Source organism: Solea solea, chromosome 18 (genome assembly GCF_958295425.1).
Source record: "Solea solea chromosome 18, fSolSol10.1, whole genome shotgun sequence".
NCBI classification, from domain to species: Eukaryota; Metazoa; Chordata; class Actinopteri; order Pleuronectiformes; family Soleidae; genus Solea; species Solea solea.
The window spans coordinates 19,458,747-19,480,059 of record NC_081151.1 but is presented as its reverse complement, the minus strand read 5'-3'; the positions used below and the strand labels follow the sequence as shown (position 1 = coordinate 19,480,059).

General features: G+C 40.9%; 2 protein-coding genes across 5 annotated transcripts in view; one reads left to right on the top strand and one right to left on the bottom strand.

Moving 5' to 3' along the window:
* evla (Enah/Vasp-like a) overlaps nt 1-10,219 on the top strand; it is a 39,048-nt gene extending 28,829 nt beyond the window's left edge. For all 4 annotated transcript variants that reach the window (XM_058615073.1, XM_058615072.1, XM_058615071.1 and 1 more), the window contains 11 exons: nt 2,986-3,043; nt 3,795-3,856; nt 4,634-5,611; nt 6,192-6,445; nt 7,166-7,281; nt 7,486-7,513; nt 7,628-7,667; nt 7,751-7,811; nt 9,068-9,125; nt 9,213-9,270; nt 9,353-10,219. In XM_058615073.1, the coding sequence (XP_058471056.1) occupies nt 2,986-3,043; nt 3,795-3,856; nt 4,634-5,611; nt 6,192-6,445; nt 7,166-7,281; nt 7,486-7,513; nt 7,628-7,667; nt 7,751-7,811; nt 9,068-9,125; nt 9,213-9,270; nt 9,353-9,390 (1,751 nt within the window). In that variant the 3' untranslated portion in view covers nt 9,391-10,219. The remainder of the gene's footprint in view (nt 1-2,985; nt 3,044-3,794; nt 3,857-4,633; nt 5,612-6,191; nt 6,446-7,165; nt 7,282-7,485; nt 7,514-7,627; nt 7,668-7,750; nt 7,812-9,067; nt 9,126-9,212; nt 9,271-9,352) is intronic.
* Nucleotides 10,220-11,609: 1,390 nt separating this feature from the next.
* Nucleotides 11,610-19,517, bottom strand: degs2 (delta(4)-desaturase, sphingolipid 2). Its single transcript, XM_058616372.1, has 3 exons — nt 19,367-19,517; nt 14,131-14,873; nt 11,610-12,735 (listed from the first exon to the last, which is right to left on the bottom strand). The coding sequence occupies exons 1-3, from the start codon at nt 19,446-19,448 to the stop codon at nt 12,592-12,594; spliced, it is 969 nt and encodes a 322-aa protein (XP_058472355.1). The 5' UTR covers nt 19,449-19,517; the 3' UTR covers nt 11,610-12,591.
* Nucleotides 19,518-21,313: the final 1,796 nt, after the last annotated feature.

Here is a 21,313-nt window from a genome sequence, read left to right as displayed (position 1 = left end):
GGTAGTGAGTAGGAAAAGACAAACAAAGAGGTTAAATAAATAAGTCAAATGAGTTATTGACACTGTGAGGAGGGTCTTTTACTCAGAAAGGTACTTAGTTCTCCTCTTCTTAAGCAAATTCCCTAGGTGCTCTGGCAAATAGTCCAGAAAGGGGGACCAAACCAATCATCCTTACCCAGGGTTCCTACTGCTTAAAGCAAGTTAAATTTAAGACTTTGTAAATGCCACTTGGAGTATTTAAGACAAAAACAAAAACAACAAAGCTGCCCAAAACACATTAGTAAGGGACAACGTTGCCCAAATGTTTATTTCCACATAAAACACGAGTTTCTGGTCCGGTGCGAAAGTTAGAATAACTATTTCCCGGTGTTGGTATTGTGACGTCCTGGCTGAAAACAGTTTTAATGCTTCTGCTCTCCTAGTCTAAAATAAAGATAAAATTAACTTAAAAGTGCACTTACATGAAAAACTAGCTTAACTTTCTCTCAATGCTAATGGTGCTGTGGCTTAAACAAAGCACAGACATTCCTTTGCTGTACATTATAAACATGTAAGGTACATAAAGTAAAGTAAAACAAAACAAATACCTTGTTCCCATTCCAGCCAGGTGCTAAATTATAGCCTCAGGAGCGCTGCAGGTCACCAAACACGGGTTTTTACCTTCCTCCGTGTCTAAAACGTCCATGGCTGTCCGTTAGACCGGTGATCACTGATTGACAGGAAGTACTTCAAAACAAAAGCCCGAAACCCCAGGTTTCATTACCAAATTAAAAGCTCACAGGAAGTTATCAATATTATTATAAAATACAACTTTCAAGCGTCGTTTTACACGGATCTTTCTTGATCTTCGCCTTGTGAATCTCAGTTATAATTTTTTTTGGCGATTTGACCCCAGAACCTGAAGATTAACTAACATTTTTATTTTATTTTTTTTATTACGAGCCTCTTCATATTTGCTGGATCTCTTCCTCAGTGTTTCTGTTCCGTCACCACTCTCTCTCAGACTCTTTTTCCCTGCTGTGGTTTACACTCGAGATTCCTGTGGCTGGCAACATGTTGAGCAAATGACTTTATAAACAGATTGTTTGCACTGTGGGGCAAAAGTCACAGTAACTCGCACGGCGGGCCTGGCCGTTGTGTGCACTTCCCACATTGACTGCTGATTCTGTTTATTACTGTTTTTACAGGGCCACCTGTCCATTAGAAACTAAATATTTCTAGAGCTATTTGAAAAACTTTAATGTTATTGTTGTTTATTTGGCAAATGACGACCTGAATTCACCTTTTTATACCTACATTTCAGTCAGAAATGAATCATTCAACCACTAAAACACATTTTTCTGTTAAGTAAGTAAATAATAACTTTAATCTTAATCAAGAAATTTTCTTTTTTTGTAAAACTATAATTTCAGTTAAAGAGCTTCTACATACTGTATATTAACTATTTACAGAAACATAAAAAATGTTTTTGATCATTACCAGTGCTGTTAATTTTAATCTTAAGTTATGGCTTAAGCACTGTATATGAGATTATTTAGATTATTTTGTATTGTGCATGGATTAAAATGTAGCACAAGCGCTAATAAAAAACGAGGGTAAATGAAACAGGTTTTTCTTGTTTAGGCCTGTTCTGAAAAGTATGGGAGACTGGGAAACGGGAAAGACGGGTACATAACAAACGCAGTGAACACACACACACACAAGTAGAAACAACAAATGCTGAATCAGCAGCAGCTCCTTATTGTAAGTTAGAGTATGTAGTAAACAAGAGCTGCGTGTTTTGGACAAAGGTAGATTGAGAGAGGGAAGAAAGCCTGGGGGGAATAAAAACAGGGAAACTGAATTCTGTGAGTGATGGAGGGATTATGTAAGAAGACTGGGGGACAGAAATGAAAGAACTGAAGAGGAGAGAGGTTGAAGAAAGACCAGCGGCGAGGAAACACAGAGTAGAGATGGAGAGCAGAGGTCTCAAACATCAATATCAAGTTATAATTCCTTATTTCTGAATCTTGTTTTTTACTAATAGATTATTTAATGAATAATTAGTAGATTTATCTTATCTTTAAACCCATTTTTACTCATTTACTTATTTGTGTTGTTTTTATACTTTCTGCAGTATTTATTCTTTTGTCGTCTGTTGTATTGTTCGTCTTAAGGTCCATTAGGTCTTATGCAAGGTTATTATAGTTAATGAAATAACAAAAACTACAGTCTAAAAAACAATTCTGTTAACTGAGATTAAAATAAAAAACTAGAGTTTTAAAAAAACTAAATGAAACTTTATAAAACGAACTAAAATTGTAGCGAAAATGTGCTTAGTTTTTGTCTTTGTAAATTAATCCTTTTGGGTTCATTTGAAGTCTATTAATGTTTTATAATATAAGGAGTTTCTGAGGTTCCTGTGCACCTGTGTGAGCACTAAGGGTTAAAATGGCATCTTTTGTTGGGATTCTATGACACAATACTTAATTATATCTATACTTTCTGAATCTTGCACTTGGCAAATACTCCATATTACAAAAATTAACACTAAAACTTATAAAAACGAAAATAAAACTAATCGAAACTAGCAAAAACAAATGCTGATGTTTCAGTTGTTGTTTTTAAAAATAAAGTTGGAACTTTTTTTCCCATCATAAATATGTTTTCATTGTGAACTATTCATTGTTCCATATCATAATATACTCTTTTATTTTGAAATTGTGTGAAATATCGTCTTGAATGGTCATTTTAGTTTGCGACCCCTGTGTTGTCTCACTTGCTTGTGTAATCATCACCTTTCTAATGTGTGTGACCGTCACGTTCACGGTCACGTCATAAACTTGCCCTCACTCCTCATAAATGGTCTTTACAATCCTCAGTTAAAGTTCACAGTCAAAGGCAGAAGGCGCACATTATAGTTGTAAGAGTTAGCCACTAGAGTTTTGCATTTATGTGGTTGATTTATTTAAATTTATTTATCCCCTTTATCCTTTTGTCTTCCAGGTCCAGTCGTTCAGCGCCAAAATGGGCCGTCCTCGGACGAAAATGAGGCTCAACGGAGGTATACCCCCCCCCCCCCCCGACTGTCCTCACTTTATATGAGTTAATATGAAACACATACTTTAATATTAAAACACAAGTTATAAGTAATAATTCAGAATCCCCACTATGTGAATTAATGGGATATTACTTAAGATATATTACTGTAATGTTATCTCCTTATTACCACACCATTAGGCTTGAACACTTAGATAAATATCTAATTATTTTTGATTTATTTTTTTAAAAATTTCAATGAAAGTCTTAAAGTTTATGACATTTATTGTACTTTACTATCAAAAGTCATTTTCTGATCTAAAATGCACTTAAGTTTTAGAAGTAAAAGTGAGGTAATAGGATCGAGCCATGGTGGTCTTTCAACTGGAAGGCTGTGGGTTCAATTCCTGGCTTTGCTCGTCTACATGTGTCCTTGAGCAAGACACTTAACCACATGTTGAAGTGTGTGAATGGGTGAAAACTGTAGTGTAAAGCAGCTCAGCAAGACTAGAAAAGCCCTTTATAAAAACACAGACCATTACCAACTCTTCTTCTTCTGATTTTATTTGGTAGTAACGAGTAAGGAAGAGAGAGTAGAGTAGAAGAAGAAGTAGAAGTACAGATACGTGAAGTTTTCAGTCAATTGATACAAAACAAAGCGTGTGTGATGGCATTTTACAAGCACGATGTGTTGTGATGGCGGCGCTGTACACCGACGGTAACTTGGACTTGGGGGTCAGATTTTAAGAGCAACACGACGTCATTGCATTTCATAGGATGATGGAGCAACATCAGATGCAGGCGCACAAGGAGAGGGAGCGGCGAACGTCGGGATCAGGTGAGGCCTAAACAAACACACCCACACCCACTAACGCGCTCGCTCGCACGCACACGTCTCCTTAAACACAAACGCCGGTCCGGAGTTGAAGGCAGCAGATCTGGATGTCATAAGTGGATATTTGATCAGGTTTTGTTTGTTTTGTTTTTCTTTTTTTTAAACGAGGGAAGGTGCAGGTGTCGGGTCAGACAAAGCACACGGTTTGTTTCCAAAGCAAACCGCTGATGTCGTCATTAATAATTACCACAGCTTTCAAACCCTGGCTTCCCCAGTGTCGTTTGTGTCAGTGTTTCCCCCCTTTTTAGTTTTTGACCGGCGCTCCCCAGTCTGTATGCCTTTTTTTTACTTTATGCTCTTTATTTTTTCCTTTTTATTATTTGACTCATACACACGTGTAAATGTTCAAGTCTGCCGCTAAATACACACAGAGACTTAAACATCCTCTCCTCACCCGTCCCTGCAACATGCTGCACTGCCATCTCGCTCTGGGGGGGGGGGTACGCCATATGCTCTGCGGTCATGGCTCAGTCATGTTTGCATTCTGCTGCTTGTTATTTTTTATGACATATTTTTCTTATTTGCTTACTGGCTTCCAGTTTTTTGGGACTGCTCCTGATTTATTTATTTATTTTTTTCATCTTTTACTTGCTTGGTTTTATCAGTTGTTTGCTTTTCATTCTTCTCACGTTTTTCTCTTTTCTGTTCTCCTTTGTTTGTTGCCCTCCTCGTCTGCATCTCCTCCTCTCTCTCTCTCTCTCCTCTCTCTGTCCGCCACAGTCGTTTCCACTCTCCAATATAAAGTCTCCACTCCTCCCCTCCACCCAGACACTCCCCCCGAGTACAGACAGTACAGAGCTAGCACACTGCCACCTTCCTACGTCCGCGTGGCCGCCTCCTCCTCTCCCCCCTCCTCCACCTCCTCCTCTCCTTCTCAGGAGAGAGAGGCAGCTAGGGACAAGGCCCATCTCTCCTCACAGCTCTCCACCTCGCTCGCCTCAGCTTTTTCCCCCGTCCAGGCAGGAGTGATGACCCAGGGCCGCCAGGTCCGTCATATCCCCCTTTCTCCTCCCACAGCAGCTCGCCACCTACTTCTACATCAACAACAACAACAACAACAACAACAACAGGAAATCATGCTCCCCCCTAAACATGGCACCTGGTCCGCCTCTCATTTGCAGCAAATGTACGCGCAGCTGCCCCCCTCCTCCTCCCCGCCTGTCATGATGGCTGTGCCGGTGAAGCAGGGCCCGCCGCCGCAGCCCGTTCTCCCGGTGGCTCACCCCCTCCCACCCCCGAGCACCAGGATGAAGCCCCCACCCCACGACCAGGGCGCCATGGTCGCCCCTCACCAGTTCGCCCAGCACCACGCGTCCCACCCTCAGGCCAACGGCCAGCCCGACGACTCCTACTATCCTCATTCGCATGCTCCCCAGCTCTGCGAGGCCGGCCCCCAGCCTCCGCTCGGGGCTCCCACCGCCCTCGGCCCCACCCACAACCACAACCACAACCACAACCACAACCACCAACCCCAGTACCCACCCACCTTTCACTCTCAGCAGCATCTGCAACAGCCACCGCCTCATCAGCAGCAGGTGTACTACCACCAGCAGCAGCAGCAGCAGCAGCAGGCCCAGCCCCACACCATCACTTCTTCCTCTTCCTCCTCGCCCCCCTCTTGCACTGCACTCTCTGACGGGGGATCGCCCAAGAAGACCCCCTCCCCCGTTCCCCTGCAGGCCCCCGTGGCCATCAGCAGTAAGTATGAGGAGGAGAGAGGAGGAGGTGGTCTCTCGACAAGAGGGACACGACATGATGATGTAATAGTGTAATGTTCTGTATGTGCTTGTGTGTGTGTGTGTGTGAAAGGTGAGTCTCTAATGTCCTGCAGGCGCATGAAAAAGACTTGTGCACACAACACATGAACCCATGAAGCCACAACTTAAACACACGAGTGTTGAACAAATGAATTACTATCCCTGGAATATGAGGTTTGTGTACATAGTGATCACAGGATCCTATAGTGTGAGACAATGAGACTAAAAAACCTGTATGTGTTGTGTGCAGAGTCTACTGTTTAAATTAAATTAAATCTCAAAAGGATCTGTCAACAACGAAGAGGTCATTCACATGAGCTTTACACATGGACGATATCTGCAGGTTATTATAATTTCCAACATTTGAAATCCTTCCCGTGTGCCGTCTGGTTGCACTGAGCAGCTGTCAGGTGTCAAACGGTGAGAGTCTGTGTATTATCTCCCGGAATCCTCCAAAGGCGGGAGACGGTTTCAACGATATGACGCAGCCATTAACGGATCTGTGGTTCTGCTCCTCCCAGGCCCTCCTGTCTCTGCAGGTCACCCCGCCATGCTCTCTGTGGCGCCGCCTCCGGCTGTAGCCCCAGCTCCCCTCGCTGGGCCTCCAGCACCGCCTCCACCACCGGGTCCACCACCCCCGATGGCGGTACCCCCGCCTATGCCGCCTCCACTGCCCACCGGTGGGGGGCCTCCTGGGGGACCGCCGGGAGTCCAGCACCAAGCCTCAGGACTTGCCGCAGCACTGGCTGGAGCCAAACTACGGAAAGTACACAGGGTAAGGAGTCTTGTGCCGCTTTTCCACTACATGGTCCCGCCTCGCCTCGCCTCTGGGTGGTTTTTGGGGGCGGAGTCATCACAGCACGGCTGCATGAAAACTGCCGTGACTTCACGACACCCGTGACTTGTAAAGCAGTTGTTTTCAATGTACTGAATCGTTAGAATCAGTGAATTAACCCTTTGCGCACTTTGCGTTACCGTAATTGCGCGACGGTCCGAAAAATCGGAAAAATGGGTAGTTATTACGGGAATTTTATTTCGCGCTGTTGCAGGTTTTCGCACATTGTCACAAAGTCTCAAACGAATGTTGTTTTAAATATGTTTTATACTGTTTAAATTTCAAATTGAACATGTGGTGTTCATGTACAACTACTATGTTTTTTTCTAAATAAAATGTCTCCATTCTAACATGCAGTAAATTGTGAATCACTACCAGATATTGAAAGACATTTCTGGCCCTTTTATGGTTAAAATAAGCAAAATACACCAGACTCCTCTGTTAAATATTGAGATTTTAGACCTTTCCTTTGCTAAATGCTGATAATTAACTTACTTTTAAGTCTTTTTAACTGCCGAGTCTGTTGGCGTCACTCATAGTATCGGCTCAGATCTCTTGGAACCTCGTGCCGAGGAGAGTCGAGTCGTGCTGGGACCGCGTGGTGGCTCTCCACGCCACAGAGTCATGAACCTGAACTCATTTTCATAACGTTCCCCCCAGGATGAAAGCAGTCCGCCCGGCTCCAGTGGCAAAAGTGACTCCAACCGGTCCAGTGGTGGCAGTGGTGGTGGTGGGGAGGGACTGATGCAAGAGATGAATGCCTTACTAGCTCGCAGGTCAAACAGCCACACACACACGTACACTTTCCCTTTTTCATAATCATCATAGACACACACATAAAAAAAGCCTGTTATCGCTGCCTTTTTTTATTGATCTCCAACAGTAAATTTGCTCCTGTGATAAAATACTTTCAAACTCCCTGTAGCAGTTGCAGTCTTTGTGTAATAGTGAACTCACTGTTTGCTCGTGTACTCTCACAGGCGGAAAGCGTCAGAGAAACCTGATGAAGTAAGTTTTGTTTGTTGTGCAGTGAAGCGAGTAGTTCAGGGAAATTCAAACATCAGCGTAGGCTGAAGCCTAAGGCCTGAACACAAGATCACAATCTTTTACTCCTCTTTCCAGGATGACTCCGGTGGTCGGGGATCGGGTCAGAACTCAACAGGTACAAGTCAGGTTTTTAAACTATACAATATATAACACGCTATAAGATATACATTCTGAGATTGCTACTGTGCTCCTCACTAGATGCTGTGAAGAAGCCATGGGAGCGATCCAACTCTGCAGAAAAGTCCTCACTGGTGTCCAGGTGTGAAACGGGAATTTAAAGGAACCTCTGACATTAGTTGAGAACACGACCAATAAGTGTGGAATCGCTTTAAAAATAGCATTCCGTAGCTTTAGAATAAGCCTTTTACGTGTTCTCGGAAGCCATTGTGAAAGCCATTGTAGTTCCTCAAGGTGCTATAAAGCAAGCATTTATTGTTATGCTTCCACGTTTCTAATTTTTCTTTGTCCTACGGCAGATTTCGGCGCTAAAACTCGTCCCGCAAACCCCACATATCCTACATCAAAACATGCAGTTTTGATTGGGAATGGTATTTCCACATACACACGAATGGGAAACGGTGGAAAAAATTATTTCAGTCCAATCCACTTTGGAGCGTCACAGTGTCGTCATACTTTAACATAGAGACGTGGTTGGAACTTTAAACAGGTCACAAGACTTGAGACCCTTCCCATCTAAATCAAAGTTTTGATACCTATTACGGTTTTTAAACAATCACACTTTAAGTTTTGTACTTTTTTTTAGATTTTATAATGAGTATGTATTGTGCCATGAAAATAATCACAAAAATCTCTAAACAAACTCTTCCCCTGACCACAATTCCCAACCTACACAGACAATGTTTACATAAAAACGTTGCTATGGTTGTTGTCTAACCCTGTGTGTTATTTTAATTTTTATGTGACTTGTGGTTTTTCGTAAAATCACATAAAATCACATAAAAGCGCAGAGAGTTCTGGTCAAACCTTTCATTGACTCCCATGTTAAAACTCAACTCTGGAGATTTTTAAAAAATGAAGACGAGGGTGATTTTAAAACTGTAATTTCTCTGTCAATTCACACCCGTTTCTCACGAATTCAAACGTGGGAGCTCCTGAAAGCCTCCTGACGCTCACAAACCAAAAATTTAATCTGTATCATAAATCATTTTTGAAATATGACAACTTTATAACGCGTCGCTTTTGCGGTTTTTCACCGGTTTTGGACAGTTAGAAACAGGTGTTTGGAAGGGGGAGGGGGAAGCAGGGAGGGGGAGGGGCTTTCTGGTTCCACCAGAGTTTTAAAGGTTAATTCCACAAAAATACTAATTTGTCTCACTATTTCAAGTTTTAAAGGTTCAATCCACCCACATCGGCAGCAAAAAGCAGGCACTGGGACATAATATTAAAAAAAACAAAAAAAAAAAAACAAGTAAAACCAGGGGTTAAGTTACAGTTCACCATCTTATACTCACTTTGTAATGATATGATTATCGGGTTTGTGTTGTTGTGTTGCAGAGTGAGGCCTATCGGCAGCACTAGTGAATCAGACACAGAGTTCGACAGGATGAAACAGGTTGGTCTTATTTTTCACCCTGTTTTTGCTTGTGTGCTCCCTTTGATTTGCGATGATTTGTTTTCACATGCGGCTTTTTTTCCGCAGGAAATTTTGGATGAAGTTGTACGTGAGTTGCATAAGGTGAAAGATGAAATAATTAATGGTAAGATCAAATTTTTCACTTTAAAAACCACATTGGTGTGAAAAGTGCAGGACTTACTAACGCCCGCCTTCTCCTCCTGCAGCCATCAGACAAGAAATTGGCAGAATCAGTACGTCCTAATCTCACCCGAGCCACGGCAGGAGGAGAGCGAGGGGGAGGAGCTAGAGGAGGATGGACATGCGGATGCACGGACACGAGGACCAGGGAATGTTCTCTCAATGTTTCTGTGACCTCGCAATATGAGACGACGCAAGTTGCAGAGATGTTGTGCCAACATTTGAGTCTGCCGGACAGCAAACATGGAAAGGGGGAGGGGGGGAAGTAGAGGAAAGAGAAATAGGACGGATGGAGAAGAGCGACGAGCGGACTGATGAACTCAACAGAGGATAAGAAAACGAGGGGATGGACAGACGTTTGTGCCGAGTTTGGTGTCGTGTTCCTCTCTGTGCACCTACGATAGACTCAGTCAGCCCAGTGTTGCAGCTCTTTGTTCTCTGTTCAGTCTTAAAGAAGAAAATACTTTTGTTTTCTAAGTTTTTACTGTTTTATTATTATTATTATTATTATTATTATTTAAAAAAAAACCTGTGGTGACGACGACGATGCTGTTGGCGACGATGAGTATTTTAATATTACAGAAGGAAAAAAGGAAACCTTGCACACCATTTATGTCATGCTGTTTTATTTCTCTCAACTATTTGATGACAACAAGCACAATATGGGGCAAACGCGGTGCTGCAGACTCACCTGCCCTCAACTGGCGTATTATTTAAAAAAAAAAAAAAAACACACAAAAAAAACAATGTACCTTGTTCATACCGGTGTTGTGTGTCCTTTGTTGAACGACAGTTAGCCCACTGAAATTACCTCTTTTCCTCATTCAAGGCGTAAAAAAAGGAAAGCGAGCAGAACATAGCGATAGATTTGTCTGCTCTCACTGCCCGTGGGGGGGGGGAGGGGGTGAAAACTTGGAGGGGGGGGGTGTCATCGTTCATGAAACAGCCCGTCGACTGTAAATGTGCCACCTGGTTTTACATGGATGTTAAACGATGTAGTCATCCTATGCTTTGTGAACCCACCGAGTATGCATGAAACCACTCCCCCCCCATCTCTAAAATGAACTAGTCTCTTATTTGGTTTTTACAAACAAAACAAAAAACACAATGGTGGTACATTTATCGTGGTGGTTTGTTTCCATGAAGATCCCCCCCCCCCCTCCTAATAATACTAGCAATGTGGTAGCAATGTGATTTTAAAAAGATGAAAAAAACATAAATAAAGAAATAAATAAAGGAGGGGGTTGTTGCCCGGGCAATAATGGAAATGTGACCTAGGAGAGGATGTGCAGAAAGTGACTTGTAGGTCGATATGATGGTAGTTAAATGTGTCTTTGCAGGGGGAGTCTGGTTGAATATCGGTTGTTGCATTCTATCCACTCTGTCCGCTCTCGACTACGTTCTGATTATATAAAAAAAACCAAAACGTTGGAAGTAAACTCATTCAAACAGAAAACTACAGTGTATGTGTGTGTGTGTGTGTGCACCTCATTTCAGAGGAAGTCTGTATGTTTTGAACTATGTGGATGCTGCCCAGTGGTCAGGGATCAGGTCAGAACTCAACAGGTAAACACACAGGTATACTATTTATATATATATATATATATATAATGCATTATAAGATATACATTCTAAGATTGCTACTGTGCTCCTCACTAGATGCTGTGAAGAAGCCGCGGGAGCGATCCAACTCTGCAGAAAAGTCCTCAGTGGTGTCCCGGTGTGAAAGGAATTGGGAGTAATTAAAAAATAATAATGTTCTTTTTGTGGAAGTACGACGGCCAAACTGAAGAGAAAGGAAAAATATTGAATCTTTTGAGAATCAAGTTGTGATTTTACGAGATTCTTTTCTGTCATTATCTAATGTCAAAAAGTTTAAGTATTTCTTTATTTGCAAAGCATAAATCAAAATGTAACCTCACGAAATACTCCGTGTGAAAGCCGGTGTCGTTTGCTTGGCATTTGTTCCAATTTGTCGTCTCATCATTAGATGTTACTCATTTTCAAACACTGGGATTTCACAGCAAGTCTCTTCTCTTGCACCACAGGCACTGGGACATGATGTAAAAGTAGGGGTTAAGTTACAGCTCACTTATCCTCACTTTCTAATGATGCAATTTAACGTAACGACGCTGTGGTTATGACTCCAGGGTATTATTGGTCAACACCAATCATCACACATCACATCACAATGTAACAGATTTTGTTAAGGTATTAAGTTTTGTGCTGAGAGGACAAAGAAAACAGGGCACACCAAAACAATCAGACGGGAGACAACATCAATCAACCACAAACTCATTTCTTTATAGTAAAATCCTCTTATAAAGATCCTTTGTCGGTTTTTCATATCATTGAACATTTAAACAGAAACAACACATGATGGTTATTTAAATTGTCTGTAAAGTGGACGGACAAAAACACAAGCTCTGCTTTTGTGATCACCACTTTGTTCCTAAAATGTCTCAGATTAATTTTCCCCCCCCCCCGCTTCACTTTATCACATCACACTTTTGTGCTTGTGCACAGTTCAGGCAGCCGTGTGTGTCCCCGGGTGGGTTTTTTTATTATTATTTATGTAAATAATGATTTAATGGTTTTACAGCCACAAAAATACCACTGGGTTCATTCAACCGTCTCACAAACGCCAGGCATTTTGTTCTCCTATTGTCTGCAGGAAGCCAAATGAGGTATCAAGAACAAGAAGAAGAAAAGCTCTTCTTACTGAAAAGTAAGTTTTTAATGATTGTTTTCCCACTTCGTGGTGGTAAATTGTGGGTCACTGGGGTCTGAGGAGCTCTTTGTGGTGAATTCCTCAACTTAAGAGGCCTAATGTTTACAGACGGGTGAGGAGTTGACGGCTCTATAATCCTTATCTGCTTGAGAATGTGCTCGTGCGACCTTTGTCTCATGGGTGTTCAAATTCAATACTATATAAATATTTATTCTATAAATGTCACTTCACGGTAAAAGTGTTCCATCTTTACAAGGTGTGTACAGCGTTAATGCATGAATAAATAATGGGACGAGGAAATCCTATAGCTGTACAAACTGTCCATAAATGTGCAGATTTTTCCATAGAGGGACGAAATTAAGACCGTCCATTACCTATGTACAGTACATACAGTGAAAACAATGCACTGGGAAACAACAAAAAAAAGTCTATAAACTAGAGAATATTACTGATTTGGTCCAAATGTTTTTTGTTTTTGTCTTTTTTTTTTTACAACTGAAATTCACATTCCTGTATCGTCAGTCACAGTCGCATTTATCCCTGCTTGTTTAGGCTGTACTTCCGCTTGATTCGGGCGTAGGGGCCGATGCTGTCGTCGAACACAAAGTCCCACAGAACCCGGATCCAGGACGTGTGCTGAGGCAGCGAGTCGTAATACTCTGCAGCGATCTTCTTCACCTGCCGACATCGGAGCAAAAGAGGCAAATGAGCATTAGTGAGGATGCAGACGCAGATGCAGAGTATATACACAACATGTCAGCTGTGAATGGCAAGTGAAAACTACTTTCAATTTTAAAAAATTAGCAAAGCTGCTCTAAAAACTAATTAAAACTACCCCGTTTTAAAACCAAAAAAGCCAAAACTAAATTAAAAGTAATGAGTTTAGGCTATAATAGTAAGGTTGGTGCTCTTTGAACACGTAAACATCAACGCAAACTAGACACTCCCTTTTTTTAAAAATACAGGAAAGTGATGGACTTAAAGGAATACTTCACCGATTAGCATTTAGCTTTGTATTACTAGAATAGGAGTAGTATTTTGAAAAATTGTGCTCCCCGACCTCAGTTTGCGTGCCCACCAGTGACACTTGGTCCTGTTAGCATAACTCTTAGCAAAGATGGCGGACACTGTTTACATTCTAAGAAGGAGGTCCCGTCCCCCTACGAGTGGGGAATTAGCGTTGCAGTTTCAAGTCTCGGACCAAGTGTCACCTGGATGGGACCTCATTCCCAGAATGTAAACAGTGTCGGCCATCTTTGCTAACAGTTTGGCTAACAGGCCCACGTGTCACTGGTTCTGTTAGGACTGGAAACTGAGGTTGGGAAGCACAATTGTTCAAAAATACTCCCCAGATTCTAGTAATAAGTAATTAAGTTTAATTAAATTTTTTATTAATCCCCTTAGGGAAAGTATTCCTCTGCATTTGACCCATCCTAGAATTAGGAGCAGTGAGCTGCCACACTGAGTAGCGCCCGGGGAGCATTGGAGGTTGGGTACCTTGCTCAGGGGTACCCCAGCCCTTTTTGGCCGGGTGGGGATTTGAACCGGCGACCCTCCGGTTACAAGTCAAGTTAGTTCCTTTAAGGTCTAACTCAGTGTTCAGACACCTCTTTACACCAGGAAAAATCCCATAAAGACAAAGGGGTAACACACATTTCACTGCTTTGTGAGACTGACTTTCAGATCCCCATTCATTTTAAGAGTTAAATAATTAATGTGACACAATAGGTGTCATTCAAAATACTAAATAATGAAAACACATGACAAAAGAGGCTCGTCTGGACAGGCAGCAGTGAATCTCTTCATAATCTTGTGGTGCTGCTGTACAGCTCATCAGTTACAAAGCCGGTGTCTTCTCGATCAGTTGATAGAAGGAAAAAATGTGACATGTGACATTTGCTGAAAGACAAGAGAGGCTTATCTGCCGTCACGTCACAACGAGGGTTGCAACTGCCCTCGTTCGCGAACTGTGACCGACAATCCATCGTCTCAGTGAGAAGGAAATGGCTCAGGTTTAGAGTTTACCTAATGGAATATTAGTCATGACTTATGACACAGTGCACGTCGTCTCACCTGAGGTAGTTTACTGCCAGGTATGCTGGGGAAGTCGTGGTGCTCCATGTGATACCCGACGTTGAAGGTGATCAGATTCAGCGGCCCGTAGTACGAATACGTCTCGTGTCCCTTCAGGAACATGTAGTGCTCGGCGATGAAATGTCCAGAAATGGGATGCAGTCCCATACACAGGATGGATCCTGCAATGAGGTAAACAATGGGCTTCAGCCCCCAAAGGTGGTAGATAATTAAATCTGCCATGAGCTGAACGAGTGCGTTCTGGACCTCCAGCTGACACAGAGGTTTAGGATTGACCACCAGGGGGCGCAGGGCATAAAACAAGGGCTGAAGGAAGAGCCACAGGACCTTCCTGGCCGGCGTGCAGAAGAACCATCCCTCAAGCTCTGTGGGGATGTCGACGTCCAGCTGGTCGCCGCCCAGATACCGATGGTGGTCGATGTGATACTTCTTGAAAGAGGCGGAGTAGGGCACTCCGATGGGCACGTTGGCCCACATGGCGAACCAGCGGTTCCACTTTGCCAGCTTGTTTCCGAACGCCACGTTGTGAGAGATGTCGTGGATGGCCAGGGTCAGCGAGTGGTTGATGCAGCCTCCGAAGGCATACGCCCAGAAGAAGATCCACTTCCAGGAGAGGTCGTGGACCAGGTAGCAGGCCAGGAGCTGTGTGAGGACCATGCCTGATACGACCCACTTCAACTGGGGATCTGGACCCATGAGGGACTTGATCTCTGGGTATTTGGCTGAGGAGAGAAGTGGGTAAAAAAAAGGGGGGTTGATGAGAAACATTGCCAGAGATTGTACGGTCTTGTATATAAGTATCTTACCAGAAAATGACTTTAGTTGAAGTTGAAGTCACTTTTTTGTAATATTACTTGAGTATCAAAAGTAATTTTCTGATATAAAATGAACTTAGGTTTCCGAGGAAAAGTATTAAAAAATAGAGGAGTTAGGATTGGATTACCAACTCTTCTTCTGATTTTTTTTGATACTAACAAGTAACAAAGATACAGTAATTAGTAGATACGTGAATTTATTGTATATAGATTTACATTAAACATATTTATTAGTTCCGAAAAAAAGGGTCCAGTGTTGAAAAGTGGAAGTTGAAAAAGGGGAAACAATGGATAGAAATATAAGATTAAATTTGTTTTTTAAAGGAAGTCATAAATACTGCAGAGAAGCTTGTTTACCAGGTCAGTCTCGTGTCACTACGGTCCGTGACAAGTTACCGGGGATCCCAAAGAACACAATCAAGCATGCTGTAAAATACCAGCTGCTCTCCGGGGAAGAGCCCACTGACAAAAGCCACTGTTAATTGGCGGAGGTGTTGTTTTGCTGAGGGACAGGAAACTCGGTGTTATTCTCAACGAGGGCTGTGGGTTTTTTTGTTTTGTTTTTTTTCCAAATGACCTTTAAAATATAATCTGCCCTTTACGTGCTGTGGACAGATCACATAACCCCGAGACCTTCAACAGCTTCACTGGCTCCCTGTTAAATACTAGGGATGCAACATATTCTCAGGAAAATGATTGGCTTTAGAATGTATTATGGGATATCTGCAAACACGCCGAGATGTGCAGATATTACTAATGACTAAAATTATTATTTTATTATTATTATTATTATAATAATTTTTTTCCAATGCCTATTTATTTTGCCCAATGAAGATGTTTTATATACTGTATATTGGATATTATATCGGATATCTGCAAAAAGTCCAAGGTCGAGCCTTGAACGTTTTTTTTTTTTGCCTTGTATATGTGAAAGATTAGCAAAAACATTTGTTTATATGCATTATTTTTTTATTTATTTAGCATAAAATACTCACGTTAGAGCACCAAAATGTGCTCGTAAAAAAATTAAGCTATACAAATTGTATATATTTTTTAGTCGTTGTCATACATAAAAAACATTAATGAATTTTTGAAAGTTTTTAACCCTTAAATTGCCAAGTTTTGTCACAATGCATCAAAAATAGTGATTTTCAAGTGAGTTTCAATGAGGACATTTTTGTGCGTAGGCGTGTTAGTGTGAGTATTTTTTGTTAACGTTGTTTGTAATGGACAAAAAATTAAAAAATATATGAAAAAATGCACAACCTGGCATAAAATGTTTAACAATATGCATGAAAAAAGGACCAAATAGTCTCGAAATTAAACTAAATTTTGTTTTAAGTGTTGATGTGGTGAAAGTCACTTCAATATATATCTTATTTGCATTGTGTGCATCACAAACCAACATGTTATAATAACACATGCAAATTTGGTCTCCTCCTTTCCTGTCAGCTCATTTCCATTATCTCATCTGTGCAAATCAGGCTCACCTTGACAACTGAAAGGCCAGAAACAACAGAGGCTTGCATTCAGCGGCTTCTCTGCCACATGTCGCTCTTTCCTCCACTCATCAAATCCCCTCCATTTAGTTAAACTTTAGCCAAGAGAGGGAAACTCCCTACTGCTCCCCTTAGATCACTCACCTTAAAACCACGACTCAGCACGCATCATTTCATCTGCTGTAATATTTGAAATCAACCTGCAGTGACTTAAATTTTTTTTTCTTCCTCGTTCCAGTTTTAGTCATGTTTATAGTCACGCACTCTCTCAGTGTGTTGGCGTTATTGTCACAGGGCATGAAGATAAATCAGTAACCAGGCATCGTAAAATAAATTGTTTAAACTGCTTAAAGCCACAGAGCGGAAGATTCTGCACTGTGGCCTTCACTGGATTATTAAAGTACAACATTCACAGATCCGTACTTTACTTTATTTATTTTTCTACTACATTTCCTCAAACTATCTTTGTTACTCATTACTGCCAAATAAAATCAGACGCTTCACGCGCCGCAACATGGGTTTAAATGTCTTGCTCGCATATAGACGAGCAGAACGAGGAATTTAACCCACAACCTTCCAGTTGAAGGACAACTTGCCCTACCACTGAGCCACCATGGCTCAATCCTAACGCCTCACTTTTTAATATCAGATAATGACTTTTGATACTTAAGTACAGTAAATGTCATATACTTTAAGACTTTTACATGATTAAAAAAAAAAGTGACTTCAACTTCTACCAAAGTCATTTTCTGGTTAAGTTTACTTGTACTTTTACTCAAGTATCACCTTTTAGGTACTTGCTGGATTTAATTTCATTTAATTTCAATTGCTGCGACATATTAAAAAGGTTTCAGCCTCATATTTTAACAAGGAAGGAGCCAAACCCAGTTCAGTTTACAATTATCATGTTACAATTGTCAATCAAATTCTAACATACATTAACATCCCTTGAACGTGTTTAACAATAAGACGCTTATAACTTGAGAACCAAGTCTACACCTGCAGACTCATCAGACAACAACAAGCCATTCATAAATTCTTTATAATATTCCCAATATTGACCTCTGACATTCACGTCCCTTTGGCTGGCTTAATAAAACACGCTTTAATAATTAAAAGGCTTAGAGGTGTCAAACAACCCCTCACCATTTCCCTCTGGACACCTCTTTCACGGCGAAGTCAAAACATGTAGCTCTCTCTGGACGACGGCAGTATCAAAACGTGCGTGAACTGAAATCGCGATGAATCAAACAAAAAGACGGCGAAGTTTGGATACATTTCCTCTTCTGTAAACTCCGATGTTTACGAAATAGCCCATGTGGTTTTGGTAAATAAAGGCTATTCTTCTCATTCTTCCTCCAAGGTCGTTTACCTACCGGCCCCCCCCGACTCTAACAAAGCCCCTCTTCTCACTTCATGCATAGCATTGTACTCTGTGTGTGTCATGAGCAGGGAATGCGTCTTGTTACCTAGTGAGCCCAGAGGCATTGTCAGCTGCACCTGCTATCAATACAAGTCAGAAGATAGGGGGGGAAGAAGACAGACAGACAGACAGACAGGCAGTTTCGCACAAAAAAAAAACAACCAGGACATTGTTAATCTAAACCAGTGTTTTTTATGGATTTTATAAGTATAACGAGAGAACTGGTACTGGTACAGTGAAGTTTGATAAAGATGGAGCGAGAGATTTTTTTTTGGTTATTTCTTTTCATTTTCTACACACTCAATCAAGTTGGTTGATTTTGACAGAAACACACAAACTTTGATGTAGTTGGCAAAAAAAAATTTTTTTGGGATTTCCCTCCGAGTACCGCCAGTGAAAGCTCGCGTACCACTGCTGGTACACGCACCATGGTTTGAGAACCATAGGGGGGATCTAAGCCAATTGGCTACAATAATAATAGTACAGGTGACAGTGTTTTAAATGTTGTGGCTGACTAGGAAAGTTGTTGTTTTTTCTGTCCACTGTGTCGGAATTATTATTATTATTATTTTTTTTTTTTTTAAACAATTTTTTAGAGATAAATGTCTTATTTGATCATCTGGGATACAATGCGTTTCCATAACAACAGAGGAAGCTGGGATTGAAAAATTGACCAAAAAAAGTCGACTTCAAAGTCACTTCTTAGAAAATAAAAGCCCCGCACTGCTCTTTACAAGTGTTTCTGTCACGTTTTGAGTAAAAGATCTGAAAAATGAATTTAAATTGGTCAAATTTGGTTCGAATTAAACAAACACAGCAGCATCAATATGATTTTAAGTTTATACTTCATTTGATCAAGCGTAAACAGCCCTTTAAGGGAACAGGCTGTCTTATCTCTTCATTTAAATATTAAGATTTACATTTAAATGGCTGGTTTGCTATGGCAGCACAAAATAGTAGCTTCCACAGTGCAAATAAAAAGCACATTTTAATGCTACAAAAGCAGGTTATACACTTACAGAAGATAGTATATTCATCTCTGTTGCAATGTTGCACACTGGATCTTTAATTAGTTCAGTTTTAGACATGAAAACATGCAAATTCACGTAATGCCCAATACCTGTCATTGATGTTGATTAAAACTAGTTTTTTTCACATAGATAAATACTGATTTGCACAGTAATTTAGAACTGTAATAACTTTAATTTTCACACATTACTTCAGGGGGTTAACTTGTATTTGTACTGCTAGTATAATAAGATATAATAAGAAAAAAACTCTATTTACATGAGTTTCTGCGCTAACACTTTATCCGTTGTGGACCGATGGCTCGTTAGGCAGTGGCGAGTAGTAAACAGGTTTAACCGGCTGCGGGAGGGAAACACACGCTTCTACTTCATCACACACATACACACACACGGAGCGGAGAGACGTTACCGTGACAACAGACTTTAAATATCCCGTGTCAACGCTCTTACCGAGTATTTCTTTTCTTCTCGAAGTGTGAGGCTGGTCCGTGTAGACCCATTCAAAGTCGCCTCGTCCACCTGTCTTCCCCATGACTGTCCCTCTCCGTGGATCTGGCGTTATGTGTCATCAGACCTTCGCAGTATCGGGGCCACACCCACTCGCACAGGTTGAAGGTGTAAGGTGTGGCGATGTAACCCCGCCCCCCGCTGGCGGAGGAAGGGAGGGAAGGAGGGATTAAGTCCAAAAGCTGCACCTGATCAAGGTCTCAGGTGTGTGTGCTCTGCAACTACAACTTTACATTCATCCACAAACCCTTTAGGTGATTGTGTTTATTTAAAAAAGGTGTGAATGGTGAGTGTCTCTGATGTGACTTTGTAGCTAACTCAGGAAAGTAAATGTTAAAGTAATGAATGACTTTTACTCTGTTACTGTAATTGAGTAGGTTTTTTTTTTTACTTTTACACAAGTATGTTTTTTTTGGAATTACTGTACTTCACTACTAAGACTAATGTATACTACATTATAATTTTGAGAAAAAAGTAAAAATTCAGAGTTTGACGTTTTTGTCTCATTTTGGACGACATACTATACTATGATTTTTTTTCTCATTTTGGACGACATACTATACTATGATGTTTTTGAGTGATTTTGGACGACATACTATACTATGACTTTTTTGTCTCATTTTGGACGACATACTTAACCTATGACGTTTTGGACTGATTTTGGACGACATACTAACCTATGACTTTTTTGACTGATTTTGGACGTCATACTATACTATGACGTTTTTGTCTCATTTTGGACGACATACTATACTATGACATTTTTGTCTCATTTTGGACGACATACTAACCTATGACGTTTTGTACTGATTTTGGACGACATACTAACCTATGACGTTTTGGATTTATTTTGGACGACATACTAACCTATGACGCTTTGGACTGATTTTGGACGACATACTAACCTATGACGTTTTTGTCTCATTTTGGACGACATACCAACCTATGACGTTTCATACTGATTTCGGACGACATACTAACCTATGACGTTTCGTACTGATTTTGGACGACATACTAACCTATGACGTTTTTGAGTGATTTTGGACGACATACTATAGTTTGACTTTTTTGACTGATTTTGGACGACATACTATACTATGATTTTTTTTCTCATTTTGGACGACATACTATACTATGATGTTTTTGAGTGATTTTGGACGACATACTATACTATGATGTTTTTGAGTGATTTTGGACGACATACTATACTATGACTTTTTTGTCTCATTTTGGACGACATACTTATTAACCTATGACGTTTTGGACTGATTTTGGACGACATACTAACCTATGACTTTTTTGACTGATTTTGGACGTCATACTATACTATGACGTTTTTGTCTCATTTTGGACGACATACTATACTATGACATTTTTGTCTCATTTTGGACGACATACTAACCTATGACGTTTTGTACTGATTTTGGACGACATACTAACCTATGACGTTTTGGATTTATTTTGGACGACATACTAACCTATGACGCTTTGGACTGATTTTGGACGACATACTAACCTATGACGTTTTTGTCTCATTTTGGACGACATACCAACCTATGACGTTTCATACTGATTTCGGACGACATACTAACCTATGACGTTTCGTACTGATTTTGGACGACATACTAACCTATGACGTTTTTGAGTGATTTTGGACGACATACTATAGTTTGACTTTTTTGACTGATTTTGGACGACATACTAACCTATGACGTTTTTGAGTGATTTTGGACGACATACTATACTATGACTTTTTTGTCTCATTTTGGACGACATACTATACTATGATGTTTTTGAGTGATTTTGGAGGACATACTATACTATGACTTTTTTGTCTCATTTTGGACGACATACTAACCTATGACGTTTTTGTCTCATTTTGGACGACAT

Coding starts and splice junctions, on each gene's coding strand:
- degs2 (XM_058616372.1), bottom strand. CDS start 19,448: ATGGGGAAGACAGGTGGACGAGGCGACTTTGAATGGGTCTACACGGAC. Junction 14,874..19,366: donor GAGAAGAAAAGAAATACTCG/GTAAGAGCGTTG, acceptor TTCTCTCCTCAG/CCAAATACCCAGAGATCAAG. Junction 12,736..14,130: donor CTGGCAGTAAACTACCTCAG/GTGAGACGACGT, acceptor CGATGTCGGCAG/GTGAAGAAGATCGCTGCAGA.